Source organism: Phalacrocorax aristotelis, chromosome 3 (assembly GCF_949628215.1).
Source record: "Phalacrocorax aristotelis chromosome 3, bGulAri2.1, whole genome shotgun sequence".
Lineage (NCBI taxonomy): Eukaryota > Metazoa > Chordata > Aves > Suliformes > Phalacrocoracidae > Phalacrocorax > Phalacrocorax aristotelis.
Genome location: NC_134278.1, coordinates 52,486,413 through 52,502,451, shown reverse-complemented (window position 1 = coordinate 52,502,451; position 16,039 = coordinate 52,486,413). Strand labels below are relative to the sequence as shown.

Here is a 16,039-nt window from a genome sequence, read left to right as displayed (position 1 = left end):
AATGGTTACATGAAAATAAAAGGATAAGCATTTGATTTCTGTTGATCAAGGTGCTTTTGTAGGTAAGTCTAAAATTGAGGCATAAACAAAGTTATACAGAAGTCTTAGGGCTTGAGCTCCTGTTAAAATTTACTGACACTGGATGCTCAGATCCTAGGACTATGAAACTACATGTGTTGTATGACCCTCCAGGTTAATGAGATGAAAATGTTACGTGAATGTTGTGGTTTCACCCAGCAGGCAGCTAAACACCACACAGCTGCTCGCTCTCTCTCCGCTCAGCGGGATGGGGGAAAGAATTGGGGGGCGGGGGGGGTGGGTGTAGGGAAAGTAAGATTTGTGGGTTGAGATAAGGACAGTTTAATAGGACAGAAAAGGAAGGGAAAATAATAGTAATAATGACGAAAGAATATAGAAAATAAGTGCTGTACAACGCAGTGGCTCACCACCTGCTGACCAGTGCCCAGCCTGTTCCTGAGCAGTGGCCCCCTGGCCAACTCCCCTCAGTTTCTATACTGAGCATGATGTCATATGGTGTGGAATATCCCTGTGGCCAGTTGGGGTCAGCTGTCCCGGCTGTGCCCCCTCCCGGCTTCTTGTGCACCTCCAGCCTTCTCAGTTGGTAAAGCACGGGAAGCTGAAAAGTCCTTGATTTAGCATAAGCACTACTTGGTGGCAGCTAAAACATCAGTGTGTTGTCAACATTATTCTCATCCTAAATCCAAAACACAGCACTGTGCCAGCTACTAGGAAGGAAATTAACTCTATCCCAGCTGAAACGAGGAAAGTGAAGAGTTACTTGCGGAAATTTTATGAAATGTCAGAGTGGAAGAGACATGAAGATTATTTAAGGCCAAGCATAGCATAAAAGGGGGTGCTGAAGACATTAATATCTGTTTCTTTGTAGATATTATGAAGGCTTTAGGGTTTTTTTTTGAGGAGTACAATTCTCCAGTCACTTCTAGATACTACCAAAAAGCCTATTTTCTGATGGATCGGGGCTGGATTAGGTGCAAAAGTTCATGGTGAAATTCTGAAAAAAATAAACAAAACACAAACCTGATTATGTGGAATCTGTGCATTTAGGTAAGAGCATGGGCAGAATTACAAGGATACCTGGAAAGTAGATACCAATTTAAAGATCTTATTGCAGCAAGCAGATTAAAAGCCTGTCACAGATCTGCGACAAATAAAGGGAAGTTAAATTGGTCGTTTATACTGGGTATGTTTTTAAAGTAGGACCTGGGTACATCCCTATGTATCTAAATTAGGTAAATAGAATTGACATGAAAGCCAGAAAACAAAGCAAGCGCAGTGTAATGAACCTTAGCACTTGTTATCCACACTAGCAGAAAAAAAGACTTTTCAAGACAGATATTGGCCTCTTCAGGCATTCATGGAATTCATGCACAGGCTGACATGATACTTCACTTCTGCTGCACTGGGAAAGGGAAGGGGGAAAACCTCACTTTGAAACAAAAATTTCAAGGTGCTTTTCTTCAGAGGGTTTCTACACCTGAAGAATAGTATCCTTCAGCATGTACGGCCACCACTGGGACAGGCTGTTGGGTCCCTGAACCAAGTCAAACAGGAAGTGTACTTTGCACGCTGGGAATCTTTTCTCAGGGTTATGCTGTGCAGTTGATTCAAATTCCTGAATAAATGCTGTGAGGCGCAGTGTTGCAATCTACTCATGGAAGGAGTTACGGAAGGTTGGACTTCAGCTTTTTGATCCATTGATGTGCTACAAAGTTCTCCAGGTATCTGAAATACCCACAAACCCAATTAATATATTTCATGGGGTCAAATCATAGAATCACAGAATGTCCTGAGTTGGAAGGGACCCACAAGGATCATCAAGTCCAACTCCTGGCCCTGCACAGGACAGCCCCAAATTCACACCATGGCTCTGAGGGGTTGTCCAAGTGCTTCTTGAAGAGCGTCAGGCTCGGTGCCGTGACTGCCTCCCTGGGGAGCCTGTTCCAGTGCTCCACCTCCCTCTGCGGGAAGAACCTTTTCCCAATACCCAACCTAACCCTCCCCTGGCACATCTTCCTGCCATTCCCTCGGGTCCTGTCGTTGGTCACCAGAGAGAGGAGATCAGCGCCTGCCCCTCCTCCTCCTCTTGTGAGGCAGGTGTAAGCCACAATGAGGTCTGCCCTCAGTCTCCTCCAGGCTGAACGAACCAAGTGACTTTAGCCACTCCTTATATGGTTTCTCCTCGAAACCCTTCACCAACTTCGTGGCCCTCCTCTGGACACTCTCTGGTAGCTTTATATCCTTAATGTCCTGCGGCACCCAACAGTGCCCACAGCACTCGAGGTGAGGCCGCACCAGCGCAGAGCAGGGCGGGACAATCTCCTTCCTCGACCGGCTTTGGTTGCCATTGTTTTCAAAGTGTTATGTTCTCCCTTTGATCAGACAAGCATTCGAAGTCAGTTGCCTTTCCAAGTGTGATTTTATACACAGCATTAAGTGTATTTCTGTAAAAAGGCTTTGATACTAGTTATAGGTATTGTATCACAATTCTGAAGTAAAGATGAGCTGCTTTTTTTCTTTCGCTGACTAGTATAACCACCGCTAACATGTTAGAAGTTGCCCAAACTGAGCTTCAGATTTTCTAAGCGGGTCTGTTTATCTGCAAATTGACCTATGTGCATCTACCTATTTACTCAGCAGTCTTTTATGAAGGTTTTCTGATAAGCTTTGTGAAGCTTTTAGTTTTATTTTATTGATCCACGATGATGATTCCGGTGATAATTTCCCCATAATTCAAGTTGCTACCAAATAAATGGCTCAGCTTTCTGGTACCCACATTAGCTGTACCGAAGATGAGTTTCACCATGGAAACGTGCAGATGCACAGGGAAGGAGACAGCGCAAGCGCAGGCAGCTGTGGCTGGGAAAGGGCAAGGATAGCTGCTTAAAGTGGAAAAGAGCACTACAGTGTTAGCAGCAGAGCAAGAATGAGGTTAAAGGGAATATAAGCTGACCCTGGCAGAACTGCCTGGATAACTGTGGTATGATTTTGATCAGACTGGATAGAGGAGAAACTGGGGGGAGGATTGTCCTTCCAGTGACCTGAAATTTTGCAAATTGGTTAAAGCCTCAAGGCGGTCTCTATAATGTTCTGCTTCTGTTTAAAGAAGAGGGCTGCAACATGTTAATATACATATGTGAAAACCAAGACTCCCTACCATCACAAAGCCAGAGAAAGTGAGACCGCTCCCAGGCTGCGAAATGGCTGTCCACCAGCAACCCTAATTGGTCTGATCTGATGAGTAGTAAGCCACTGCAGAAAGATGGGTTGAAGGTAGCTTTGGCCAATTCCCTGGTGACAGAAGCCAAAAGGCTTTTTGCTTTTCATGTTCATCAGGTTTAGAGAAAAGAGTCTGTGACCTAAGAGTAAGAGGGGTAATTGGGACACACCAGTCACCCTGGCAATGGCCTTGAGCAACAACTGAGAAATTGCCAGTGTGCTGCCTGCCTGGCTGCTGGAGCCAGCGACGCTAAATGAAGCAAGGCTCACGTACAGAGAAGTTTACCAGTGTAGCCAGGCACACCTGACATCAGTCTGTAGTTTGTTGATGGAAGCTGCTTGTGCTGTCCGCGCCCACAGATGGATTGTCCAGGCTGCTTTCTGCCCGTGGCCCTGGTGCAGGGACTTGCTGCTAGTTTTGGTGTGAACACAGGTGTACATCCAATCGCACCACTGACACACAGGCACTTATAAAGCGGGTTAGGTTGGAAGGTCTGCCCATTAAGATAATAAACTCCATTGAGCTCACATCCTACAGCTACCAGATCTGAAAATGGTAAACAACAGTTACTAACACAGGAGGAGCACATGGTTCCCACTTGCAGTTTGGTGTGATCAGCATTTACTGCACCCACAGCTTCGAGTTCTTCCCAGCCCAAGCACATATGTTTCTTTATTTATGCCCAGCGATAACTACAGCCACCTAATTTTAAATCATTCATCAACATGTCTGCAAGTAACAGGCTTGCGCACAATGAGCTGGTTTCACTAATGCATACGCAGGTAAATTTAAAGACAGTCCCAGCCCTACTCTCAGATGCTCTGACTGAGCAGTCAGAGGACTAAATTAGGATAAATTGCCTATCCAAAGCTGTGCAGCACCAGCAAGCAGAGTTTTCCTCCAAAACTGTTCACCTGCATGGTCCCACCCTCCTGGATTGCAAGAAGGGAACGTGAAAGAACAACTTACATGCACACACGCCTGTTTCATACCTAGGCTCGTCTTCCGAGTAGTCGCAGTAGAGGCCTTTGTGGGGATCGCAGATGTCTGCTTCATTGCAGGTCTCTCCTGACTGCTTGGCACAGACCTTACAGCAGCCGCAACCGTCCTTCACCAAGCTTACCCCAGGGGTGCAGCTTGGCACAGGCGGGCACCTGCACGGCCAGTGACAAACCTCCTTGCGCTGGTGGACTTCACTGGTTTCTGAAGGTTTTTCTCCAGGCTTCACTGGTGGGCTGTGGAAAAACTTACACACAGTGGGGTATTTTGAGAGCTGAATGCATTGTGCGTAGCTGAGATAGCATAAAATAAAGTTGGGATGGAAAAAACTGTGAAGTTGCATGAAGAGACTTAACATTTCTCATCCCTCAGGATCCAAAAAGTGAGAGGCTCTGAGGTTTAGGTAGGAGACAGAGGACAAATTTCATCAGTCACTGTCATGCACTGAGGTGTCATTCCATCAGTGAGCCTGGTCTACTGCTTGCGTGAAACACAGTTCATTGGCCTTTCCTTTGCCTTCAATAGAACAAAACCTGTAGTAGAGCTAAAATAGGAAAAGAAGCGTTTTAAAGTAGGCGGTGGATTTATTTTAAATATTCCTTCCCTCAAACCTCTGATCAAATTAATTAGCTTTTGATTCCTCCGACTGTTTGATAGCCAGCCACTGGCCTGTGTGCCACTTCTGATGGCAAAAGCCTTTTAAAATAGTAAACCTCTTTTGAGTGATACTTCTGAATTTGAGTAGCTGTTTGGGAAGGAGCGTTATAGCATTTACAGATTCTCTTGTGCTGGATGCAAAAACTGAATCCTAATACGGGAGGCTAGTAGTTGCACTGAGCTTAATAGGGCATTTTCTAAGAGTGTGTCTATCTGCATGAGTAAGTGTTCATTGAATCCGGGGCTTACAGGGCAAAGACATACCTCTAAGAGATTTGTATCAGCAGTAGCTTCCTACTTCAAGATCTAGCCAGAACTTACTGTTTTCCACATTCTGTCTCAGATTTCATGTCTTTTTATTTTCTAATTTTTTTTTAAGAAAAGGAGGTCCTAAGTAATTCTCAATGGGTTTATTTTTCTAAGGCATGGGGGAAGATTAAGTCAGCACAGAGTGTGAAAGCATCTATTTGAGATAGCTATATTCAATCTGCTGTTTTGAAGAACCACATCTAAAACGTAATAGTTCAGATTTTAGCATTAGATCTCTTCATGCTGCTGATTGCAGCAGAAATGCAGATCGTGATATAGTTATTCATCACGGATGACTGGATCCATAGTTAAGTGGGGGCACACACAGTACTTGGCCAGTAGTACAATGTACGGCTTGGGAGCTGCTCTCATCAAGCAGCACTGGCTGCCCAAAGAGCAAGAGGGAAAGACAAGAGCCAGCCCCTCATCAGGTGCCAGTATCACCATCTAGCCTGCAGAAAAAAAAAATATATAGCCTAAATTTTTCTGGGCGCATGAAGCCCCACCTATCAGTTTCTCTCTGTTCCTCCAAACGGCAGGGGTCTGCTGATACAGAAACCGCCTCCAGGAGAGACACTAAGGGAAAGCCGAGGAAGGGGTCGTTCTGCTGGGTTTCCTTTCAGTTCAACTTTCAAACTGGAAGTGTCTGCAGATTTCAGCATTTCATATGTCATATCCCATGAAAGCTCCCGCAGCATAATTGAGCTGGCCTAATTGCATGCAGCAGTAAATGACCTTTTAAAAGGCTTTTTTTCTACTACTAATTTCTATTTTTCATGGTCATTTATAACTATACTTACGATATCTTAATCCACAGCTACTAATGAAGCTCCAAAGTAGTAGCTTTCAAGTTCCTTTGGCTGAATGATTTTTAAGATACATCTTAATTCACAGAGGCAATTCATATAATAAATGAATATTAAACAATGTCACGTGGTATTCCATGCAGCACAAAGAAGACAGTTTCATAAATGTGTTATTTTGTTAATCATTTGCTCATAAAGGATTTCTTCTAATCCTTTTTACCTAAATGCAGCAATAATATAGAAGCAACTAACTTAAGTGTACTTTTTTTAGGCAGCTAAGCCTTTCCTATAAACCATAACGTTAATTTGATGAATGTATGCATTGGAGTGTAAAGCTTCTTAAAGGCTTGTTCTGGAAACAAGATACACAGAAAACAGGTGTTCCTATACCTTCAGCAGTGTTCAACACTGTATGGTTGCTTTAGGAAACTCACTTTCTTGCTGCTTTTTTTCTTTTTAAGCACCGTATTAGAATTAGGAATTTGGCCATGTGCCAGCTATATGAGGTTATGTGGCTTAAATCTGATATCGCATTTCAAAATGGGTATGTGTAGCAGGAAATAATCTGTGTGCTGCGACTAGTGTGTTTAATTTGTACTACAAATTAAAATGCGCTTTAAACCTACAGAATTCTACCTAAGGAAGTGATTTTTCTCTCCTATTTTTTAGGGAAAGTTGTCAACTGAGAGGTGTAAGACTACAAAGTTTTCCAGTGACAGAAACACCATCAGGCAAATAGCTTGAGAGTTTTAACTGTGGAAAAGCTCAGTCTACCTGAAAAATCTTCAAGAATTGATTAAGTTACAATGAAAATTTAAACTTTGCTTGTAGAGTTTACAGGCCAAATATTTTCTAATTCTTGCTTCCCAAAGTTTCTATACCAAAGCTATCCACATCACACAAGCCCACTGCATACTTTTCCTGATCCTATGGGCAGATCAGAAAATGAAACCATTGTATAGCAGCCCTTCATGTGTTGTCGTTTGTTTTTTTATGGTTTAAAGATTGAACAAGGTCTGTATGGCATAAATAAGCAAATAGCAAAAGTAGGCAATGTACTATTGCTCATGTTTGGTTATCTTAGTCTGGCTTTAAATACACAGAAAGCTAGCAGAGGAAGACAGTAATTTGAAAATTCTCCATTTGACATTCATCTTGATCATAAAGGCAAAATACACTGTGTACACTTAAAGTGTATTTTCAAAATTAAGTAAATAAATAATGAAATTGGCCTTTGACACAAATACCTTCAGCAAAAGCTATCACTTAACATTTTCTCATAAGAGACAAAGCATAACACAGCCCAGGTGCCTTTCTCATTTGTAAAACTAGCCTGAAGTCAGACTACTGTGTATATATACATATATAAATATATGGACTATGAGCATGGACAAGATGTTTACTTTCTTATTGCATCAGATAACCATTTGTGCTTATATTTAAAAAAGAAAAAGAGAAAATAAAAGCAAGGTCACTGACAATTTAAGCTTCCCTAACACTTTTCTTTCCACAGAATTATATTAATGTACAGATTAGAATGAAAAAAATCGCAAAATCAAGACTGATGCAGTAAATAAGCTGCAAATGAAATTTACTCAGGAGTAGTGAATGGCTTGTTATTCTTTATGACAAATATGCTTCTCTGAAATCTATTTTGTCATTAAGCAAATAAAAACTTTAAGCCGGGACAGGGTGAGGAAGGGAGAAATCTTTTTCTTCTTTTTAATGAACTTACCTGTTGCGTACAAGGGATGATGAAGATGGTGGGAAAAAGGAGCCACCGCATGTTCCTGCACATTCAGAAGTGAAACTGGGAGATAGGGAACAGGCTGAGCTGTGTCAGAGGAAGCACTGAACACAAAGCTCTCCTCTGTCTCCCTTGCCAACCCTACTTTCCCCAGCACATGCACGAACACATACACACATTCACACTTGAAATTCTCCACTTCATACAGAACCAGCTTCACACTGAAATTTCCAACTGATCTTCTTTTCTCTGGCCGGCATCAGAATACAGATTTTCACACCCTGCTCGATCCCATCCAGCTGCTTCAGCAGATTCTGCCTGACTTAATTAAGGTCAGATGGGGTGACATCTGATTCCTAAAATCTTGCTGCTGGAAATGTAGTGTTATTTTCAACTTGTCTTTATGTCCACATTACAGGAATTTGTAAAATCTGAAGGGCAGAGCCCCAAATGTGTGTATTTTTTTGAGACAGAGAAAGCAGAGTTTCTCAAAATTTCTAATGTATTGTGCCTAGCAGCATCATAGCATAAAAATTAACACTGTCAGTACATGCTGCCTAACTAGGGAAAGAGATGCTGTAGTGTGTTAAAATGCTAGCACATATTCTGCACTGCCTCCTTCTGTGGGATCCTAACGAGGAAACCCAAACCGTACATTTCCTTGAAGTATGCACCTTGCCTTACTGCTTTGCCACCCTGCTTAAACACAGATCTTCAGATCTCCAAATTTCCTCCGCCCTAATGCTACCGAGGTGATGTGCCTGATTTTAGGCCAACAAGCGAGTGTCTCCAGGATAAGATAAAAGCTCCACCCCTGTAACACTGGTGCTCCTGGTGCTGTGGTGAATGCTCCTCCTTTGCATTTGTCCTCAGTCAGTCACCTCCTGTGAAATCCAGGAGTGACTAGGGGAGGCTGCCAAAGACCATGCTCACACAGCAACGGCGTGTGGACAGTGGGGGGAGTATGAAATGTAATCCAGTCCAAGCAATTCTGGTTTGCTCCCCAGCTTGGAGCACCACATACTCTCTCCAGTTACAAATGAATCCTGAACCACCCTTCCAAACTCTTGAACAGTCAGCTGTAAATCACTGAAAAACTGTTGTTCTTTGGCACAACCACTTTGTCACATAACAGTACCTAGGTACCACGTGGATGCTGCAGATCAGTTAATCTCAGAGATGTTCCTCTGAGTATGCAACGGTACAGACCCGGTCTGACTCAATCCTTGTGTTTCCCAATAAAAGCTTATGAACATAGTACCTAGGTTTCTCAAAAATCTCTTCTGTATACTTTCAAAACACAGCTTGTTGCATAGGATCCGAGGATCACAGGATCACAGAATCACAGAATGGTAAGGGTTGGAAGGGACCTCTAGACATCATCTTGTCCAACCCCCCTGCTTGAGAAGGCACACCTAGAGCAGGGCGCACAGGACTGTGTCTAGGCAGGTTTTTAATATATCTAGAGAAGGATAGTCCACAACTTCTTTGGGAAGGATATTTGAGGTTTGAAGAGACGCAGGTCTCTAGTCCAACCCCTGCTCAAGCAGGTTCAGCTCTGAGATCAGACTAGGTTACTCAGGGCTCTCTCTATTTGGGTCTGGGGAAAGCCTCCAAGGGTGGAGACTGCCAAACCTCTTCTGGCAGCCTTTCAGAGTGATAATAATAAACAACGCAGGCTATCTGAGGACATCCCAGGTAGAGTTTTCTCCTGCAAACCCAAAGACACCCCTTTCGCTCTCCAGCCTGGAAGAAGTGGGTAAGGTCAGGGGACTAGCGCATCCATTCTCCTCCTCCTAGGGCTGCAGGAGAACACACAGTTCATTTGAAATGTGGTATTCCTCTTTGCATTGCAGAAATAAACATGTGGCCAGTGCAGGGCTGGGAATGCTCTGTGCGAGCTGGCAAAGACTGGTCTGCTGTGGATAATGGTCCCCAGTGTTGGGAAACAGGAGAAAGATGTTCCTGTAGGATTATCCATTTGTTTTATTTGGTGTATTTTGTTGAAATCACCTAGAGAGCATGATATCTTTAGGATCAGAGAGTGAGACTTTGGAAACTGGGATTTTAGTATAATTAAGCTGATTGATTGATTGATTGATTGACTGACTGACTGACTGACTGACTGACTGACAGAAAATATTGGGTTTGGGAGGGGTGGGAGGAAGGTTCCTCCCTGAAGAAGACATTCTGGTGGTATAACACATTAAAATGTGATTTTATGTGGCTGGATGGTTGCTTACATGTGTACAAAGCAACCAGCATGCTCCTTCAGCCCTAGAAGGGCCTGGTGCTAGGAGCAGCACTCCTACTAGCAGGTCTCAGCTCTCCAAAGCAATAATGTGCTTTCATCACCTCTCCCTAACAAATGTATTAACTGAGGCTGTCTGGAGCTTGCAGTAGCTGCAGTACTGAACCCTGAGTGTATTGAAAAAGGAGCCATAAGGCCACAAAGACAGCAACACTAACTCCTTTGCATAAATAATGCACCAATGCTTTGACTTAGTATTATAGTCTGTGTCTTTCCTAGTATTGGCTCTGATTTAAATAAATGGAGGCTGTGTGCCCTTTTTGTCTCCTGTGGATCTTTAGTGATCCCCCACAACTTAAAAATTAATGTTCTTAATGCCATGTCCAGACTCAGCAATAGTTTGCCTGTATGCATCCTTCTTGCCAAATCTCCCGTGCAGATTTGATCACATAAAGCATTGTTCATTTCCTGAACTAAACCTGCTCTGTTATCTGGTGCCATTCTAAATCTACCCTGAATAGAAATGTAATTTGGTTGTATATTCAGTGATCTCTACATACTGCACTCATTTCTCTGGTGCCGAAAAATCGTCTTCCTGTCTGTGAAGTATGCCATGTAAGTCCGTTGCCTTGAGAGATGGAGAAGTATGGGATATAAACCGATAAATGAAAATAACCACGCATTCTAACAGGATACACAGTCTTAGACAAAATGTCAGAAGTATTCATTATTGATATTTGTTATGGGCCAGGATTTTCAATACTCCCTGCGGAGTTATTGTATTGTGACCAAAATCCAGCAAAGCTAGGGCTGGATTCAGTCATTCCTAATAACTGGGTGTCAGTCCCAGAGACACACAAGGGCTGGGTGCTCACCTTTTGGCAGAGAGGTTTTAACACATTGTCCTGTTTTGTCGCTTTTTGTGCGTGGATGTTACAAAGAGACTCCTCCATTTCAGTCAGTCAGACTTACTGCCTGTGTCTCTTTGCTCAAAAAAAACCAAACAGATGAGTAAAACAAAATAGGCGCATTATATGACAACGTATTGCCCTTGGCTCATCCTGTCTCACATGCTGTTTGCTCGCTTGGGCTTTGCAAAGAAGCTGCCTTCTTCAAAACAACCGTGTTCCAAAAACACCAATGGGCTTCGCTAAGAGGTATGCTTGCTATTGCCAAACTGAGACACAAACATCTCCCTGCTGGGAGCGGCCGCGTTTGCTCCTGGGCAGCATGGTGTGCCCCAGCTCCTGGGCTTAGCCTTGCTCAAATATGTGGTGAAGTTCCCAGCTGGATCACTCAGGCCAGGTGCTGCAACGGCCTTTGCAGAGGAGCCGTTCGTCCACCACCAATGAGGTATTGTGAGGCACCTCTCCTCCTTGGCTGGTCAGCTGCTCAACTTTTGTAAATTTGGGCCACTTTTGCTTCTCTTCAAACTGAGTTTCAGACATGAGTTGCACTCAAAGAGGCTCTTTACCTCTTCTCCTGGAGCACCACCAATAACAGTACATTCCTCAATGCAGCTGAGTGAGGGACTTCTCCTGAGATGATGGCGATATTTCCAATGGGACAGAAATTCATCTTATCCTTCATACCCACTTCAGCAAGGCCATGTGTGACACTAAGATCACTGTCGGAGGAGTAGAAATGCTTTGTACAAGGGCAGCTACATGTTCCCCGCAGCATGATACTGTTTCTATTTCAGCTGTTGTCTACTTCCAAAGTAATTTTAAAAGCTTCTCTGACCTATAACACGCTAGCTGATTTATGAAGATATTTACACGGTGATTTAAGATGTCTAGGTCCTATTTTTGAAACTGATTTATGCAGGTTGTTGTCTATATCCTATTTTCTTCTAACGGGCCTTAAACACAAAAAAGATGCCATAATGTGCCTATGTTCGTAAGGACGCATCTCTGAAATGTTTCATCTTTCCATGACCACCAACCATGTGAAACAAGAAATTCTCAGAATTGAGTTGAATGTTTGTCAGTAAAGAGAGACTGAACTTTCATTTTTCTTGTTAGCAGATCATTTTAAAATATCTGTACATGCTAAACAGGATCAGCCTGCACTCTGCACAGCTCTGTGGAGCAAACTCAGTGCAATCCATCCAGAGAGGCACAGACTATAAAATACAGGCCAGGAAGAGTAAAGGCAGAGACAAGAATAAAGACGAAGACAGATTGGGGACCCACCAAGCAAGGCAAAGAAGTGTAACTGTGCTGAGCTAACCTATTACATGCTGGGATTGGCCAATTCTGTATACAGTGCAGCAGCTCTGCTTTCTCTTTTTAATTTGATGCTGAATTCACTGTGACAGAATAAACTTGGATCAGATGAAATCATATTCGCAAAGCAGGTTTTCTCCTCATAGCCCTGCTCTGGAGCCGGCAGCTCCAGCCTCCCCTACCTTTCTGCCTCCACAGCTGGCCGGCGCTTTGCAGAGCAGGCAGCCAGCTGCTCCTCACGGAGACGCACCATCAGGGTAAATATTTGAGCACAGTGGCTAATCCTGCATGTCAGGAGACATGGGAACATCCACCAAAGCTCATATGATTCTCAAAAGGTTTCCATTGTTAGTTATAGGAGGAAATAGTAAAGCATCTTCCCAAACTCCTGGGCTATTTACCCATGTAGTTTGTGTGCCAGCTAAAAAACATTCCCGATGGAAATGAAAATAAGGTCCCAGCCAACGTCCTAGCCCAAAACCTTCCTTGAGGGGAAGGCATGGGAGAGACACAGAAAAAGAGTTGTATTTTTTCCCAAACCACAGGTTAGAAATTTTTTTTTTAATTCCCAGTACATACTTTATTAACCTTTTAAAAAACATCCCACCTAAATATTGGTATATTCCCACTGCTATCTCCAGATTTATTTTGGCGCAAAAGTAATACGAAAGACAAACTCAGCTCTTTGGTCTACAGAGAAATTACATGACTCTCTACAGTCCCAGAGACACCCATAAATTGTAGGTCACTGGCTGGACCTGGTGCCTATTTTGCACCAGGGGTGAGAAACCCCTGGCAAGGGGAAGAGAGCCTGTGCCCTCCCCTCTCCTTCCTGCTGTGGTCACCTCCACCTCTGTCCTCTCATGTATGAAGAAGGTCACTTCCACCACCCTCCTCCCATGTACAAGGAAGCTGCTCTGAGTTTCAGAGATGAAAGGATTTGCTCCTTCATTGGATGGGTTCATTAAAAATAGCAGAAGCTGGGGAACTAGTGATGGAGAGCCCAAAGAGCAATGCTTGGTGGGCACATCAGATCTGGGCAAGGTCCAGGGTTCACAAAGATGGTGTCAGCCTGTCTTCAGGCTCTTGTAAGGGAAGATTTCAGAAAGGGCATAAAAGAGTTCTTGCCCCAGCCCTCAGGCTGTGTCTTTCAGGCTCTAAAAAGTAATGAAGTATGCAAGAGAAAAAAATCCATAACTCTTTATTGCAAGGGTATGGAGAATAGTGTGAAATTTCTTTATTTTTCTATTTAAGAATCTCACCTCAGCATATGTGTATGGAAGAGTGAAAACCTATGGGATACTCAGTTTTAACAGCCACATTTGGTTTCTTTTCAGTTTCCTCTATAGAAAAAGCATCAAAATCTACAAAATGTCCAAGCAAAACCCCACATCAGCTCAAACTCTCCAGGGGGCTTGCAAGCTTGCGTAGCTTGCGAGAAAATGTTGCTGAGTTGTGGTGGGTTGACCACCCCAGCAATTCAGTTGCATAGCTACCCTTCCTTTTTCATGCCTACAGCAGAATTCCTTGTAAATCATCAGGGAAAAAGAAAACAACCACCTCCGTTGCACAGCTGTGTCCATTTACTTCATCCCAACACTTCGGTCCAAGTAACATGCCCACCACCACTAGGCTGAAGTAAGGAGAAGAGATGGCAGGCAGGGGTCAGCTGGTGGGTTGCCCAAACCTCATTCACCATGTGGGTGGAAAGGGCAAAGAAAAAAAAGCAGGAAGGCGTTAAGGCAGAAGTTTCCTAGCGAATGATTTTGCCTGGCTCAGTCATCTCTGATCCGGAAAAGCCCACGGGATAGCTCAAACATAAACAAGTGAAAAATGTGTCTGAGATTCAAGACTCTCAGTTCTGTTTTGCAGAAAGGATTATTTCATTTGCATTTTCTCTAAATGAGTCATGACCTCTTGGTAGCTACAAAAGTCTCCGTATTGCTTCTGTGATAATTGGGCCTTGGAGATGTCACCTTACTTTTTTTTCCTGCATTAAAATTCTGTCTCCCCAGGCGGTGGGAACTGTGGTGCTGACTGCTGGTGGGACAATACCAGAAACCAAAACCAGGGAAATTTAAATGGGAAAGGGGAGAGAAACAGAAGGTTTAGTGGTGCTGGAGCCAGACTGTTCCTGGGGCCAGCTTTGGAGCTGGTGTCCCCTCATCGCTGCCCTGGTCTCCTGCCCCAGCTAGGGCTGAGGGGCTCAGGCGCTGCACCTAAGCCTTGCCTCAGCTCACCTGCTGACCAGTCGCCAGAGGAAGGATACCTTGGTGGTACCTGGGTAGATAACCAGGAGGCCTCTGGATAAACCAAGCATGGCCCCACCCTGCAAAAATAAGAAGAAATTAGGAAAAGAGAAGACAACTTTTCCAATGAAATTAAAAGCAAGAAAGATACTAGGGCTTTTTAATATATATCCATAATAATGCATGGATCCTTTAGTTCCTGTCTTTTAAAATTTCTTGCAGACCACCTTAAATTCACTAGAGAAGTGCTCAGTCTTGCGTTAGGTACAGCCCTGCCATCTGTCGGATTTTTTTTAAATCAAACACTTGTTTAATATAAGAAAAAAAAACCAACCTGACAGCAGTTGCTTGGTTTTTTATTTCAGTCAAATATGTGTTTGCTTTCCTAAAGGAGTTCAGAAACCAGCAGCGACCCTGACATTGCCTGGGGAGGGCAGTTTATCTGGGGGCCCATCCAGACAGCCTGTGCCCAAGGCTGCGCTCCTGCTTCAGAGCCCATCTTCTCAAAGGTGTAACTGGCTTCAGTGCCGGCAACATCCCACTCTGTGGGCATCTTCCCACACAAAAAGAAAAATGTTCCTTTTAAGGGAAAAATGTTGGGCTTTTTCACCTAAGACTAATGGATTGTTTGCCATATATGTTTGTTCAGGCTCCAAAGAGACTTCCTGGGGGAAGAAGATCAGGGTACTAAAAGACCCTTTAATCTAACAAAGACAGGGATGAGAAGACCCAGTGAGGGGAATCTCAAGCCAGAAAAATTCTTATTAGACACAAATATTTAACAGAGTATGAACTATAACACAATATATGGAAGGAATTGGCAGGTCTTTGCCTTTTTGGGGTGAGATTCCCATAGATGACCCCTGATGGGGACAGCTACCTGTCAGCTAGGGACCCTTTCTGTCTCTGCAGAGCAATAGGCACTTCCATGGTGCAGTTCATTTCTTCAGATGGACAATTCATCCTCAGGAGGAGATGAATTGCATCCCTGAAGTACCTCTGTACCTTTTTCTCTCTGGTGACCATACAGGGAGCTTGGGAGGACATCTGGTCAGAGAAGTGTGCCTTTCTTCTAGGCATCTCTCTGGCAGAAGCACTTGAATGAAACACAAATAATGATGCCCAAAGCTCAGGAGACCGTGTGCAGTGTGGAACTTGGTGCTTAGATGCCCTCAGGTAATTTCATAGTACTTCTGGACTTGCCCTCTTTGTTTCGGGGATGGCACCACAGCAGAGCCATAGGCATGATGCAGCCTGCCATGGGATTGGCATAGGTGGTGGGGGCCAGCACACAGTCTCGACAAACTTGAAAAGTGCTTTTGGTTCCTTGCTCTATGTGAGGGGCAATGGGAGGGGATGCCCCCCAGCAGTGCTCACTGTCAGGTCACAAGAGGAATCGGCCACAGCTACCCAGCAAGCACTCACACCGCAGCTGTGCCCAGCACTTCCTTTCAACATAAAGAGAACTTCAGTAAAACAATGACAAGAGACGTACCCGAGAGCCTCTGAGCATGGAGGATATGTTCATTACCAT

At 43.8% G+C, this 16,039-nt stretch overlaps 1 protein-coding gene across 1 annotated transcript in view; it reads right to left on the bottom strand.

The window, feature by feature from the left end:
* CCN6 (cellular communication network factor 6) overlaps positions 1-16,039 on the bottom strand; it is a 17,440-nt gene extending 1,401 nt beyond the window's left edge. Inside the window, exons 1-5 of the mRNA XM_075089730.1 lie at positions 16,001-16,039; positions 14,497-14,585; positions 12,439-12,540; positions 4,229-4,551; positions 3,563-3,805 (exon numbers count right to left, since the gene is read on the bottom strand). Of these exons, the coding sequence (XP_074945831.1) occupies positions 3,563-3,805; positions 4,229-4,551; positions 12,439-12,540; positions 14,497-14,585; positions 16,001-16,039 (796 nt within the window). The remainder of the gene's footprint in view (positions 1-3,562; positions 3,806-4,228; positions 4,552-12,438; positions 12,541-14,496; positions 14,586-16,000) is intronic.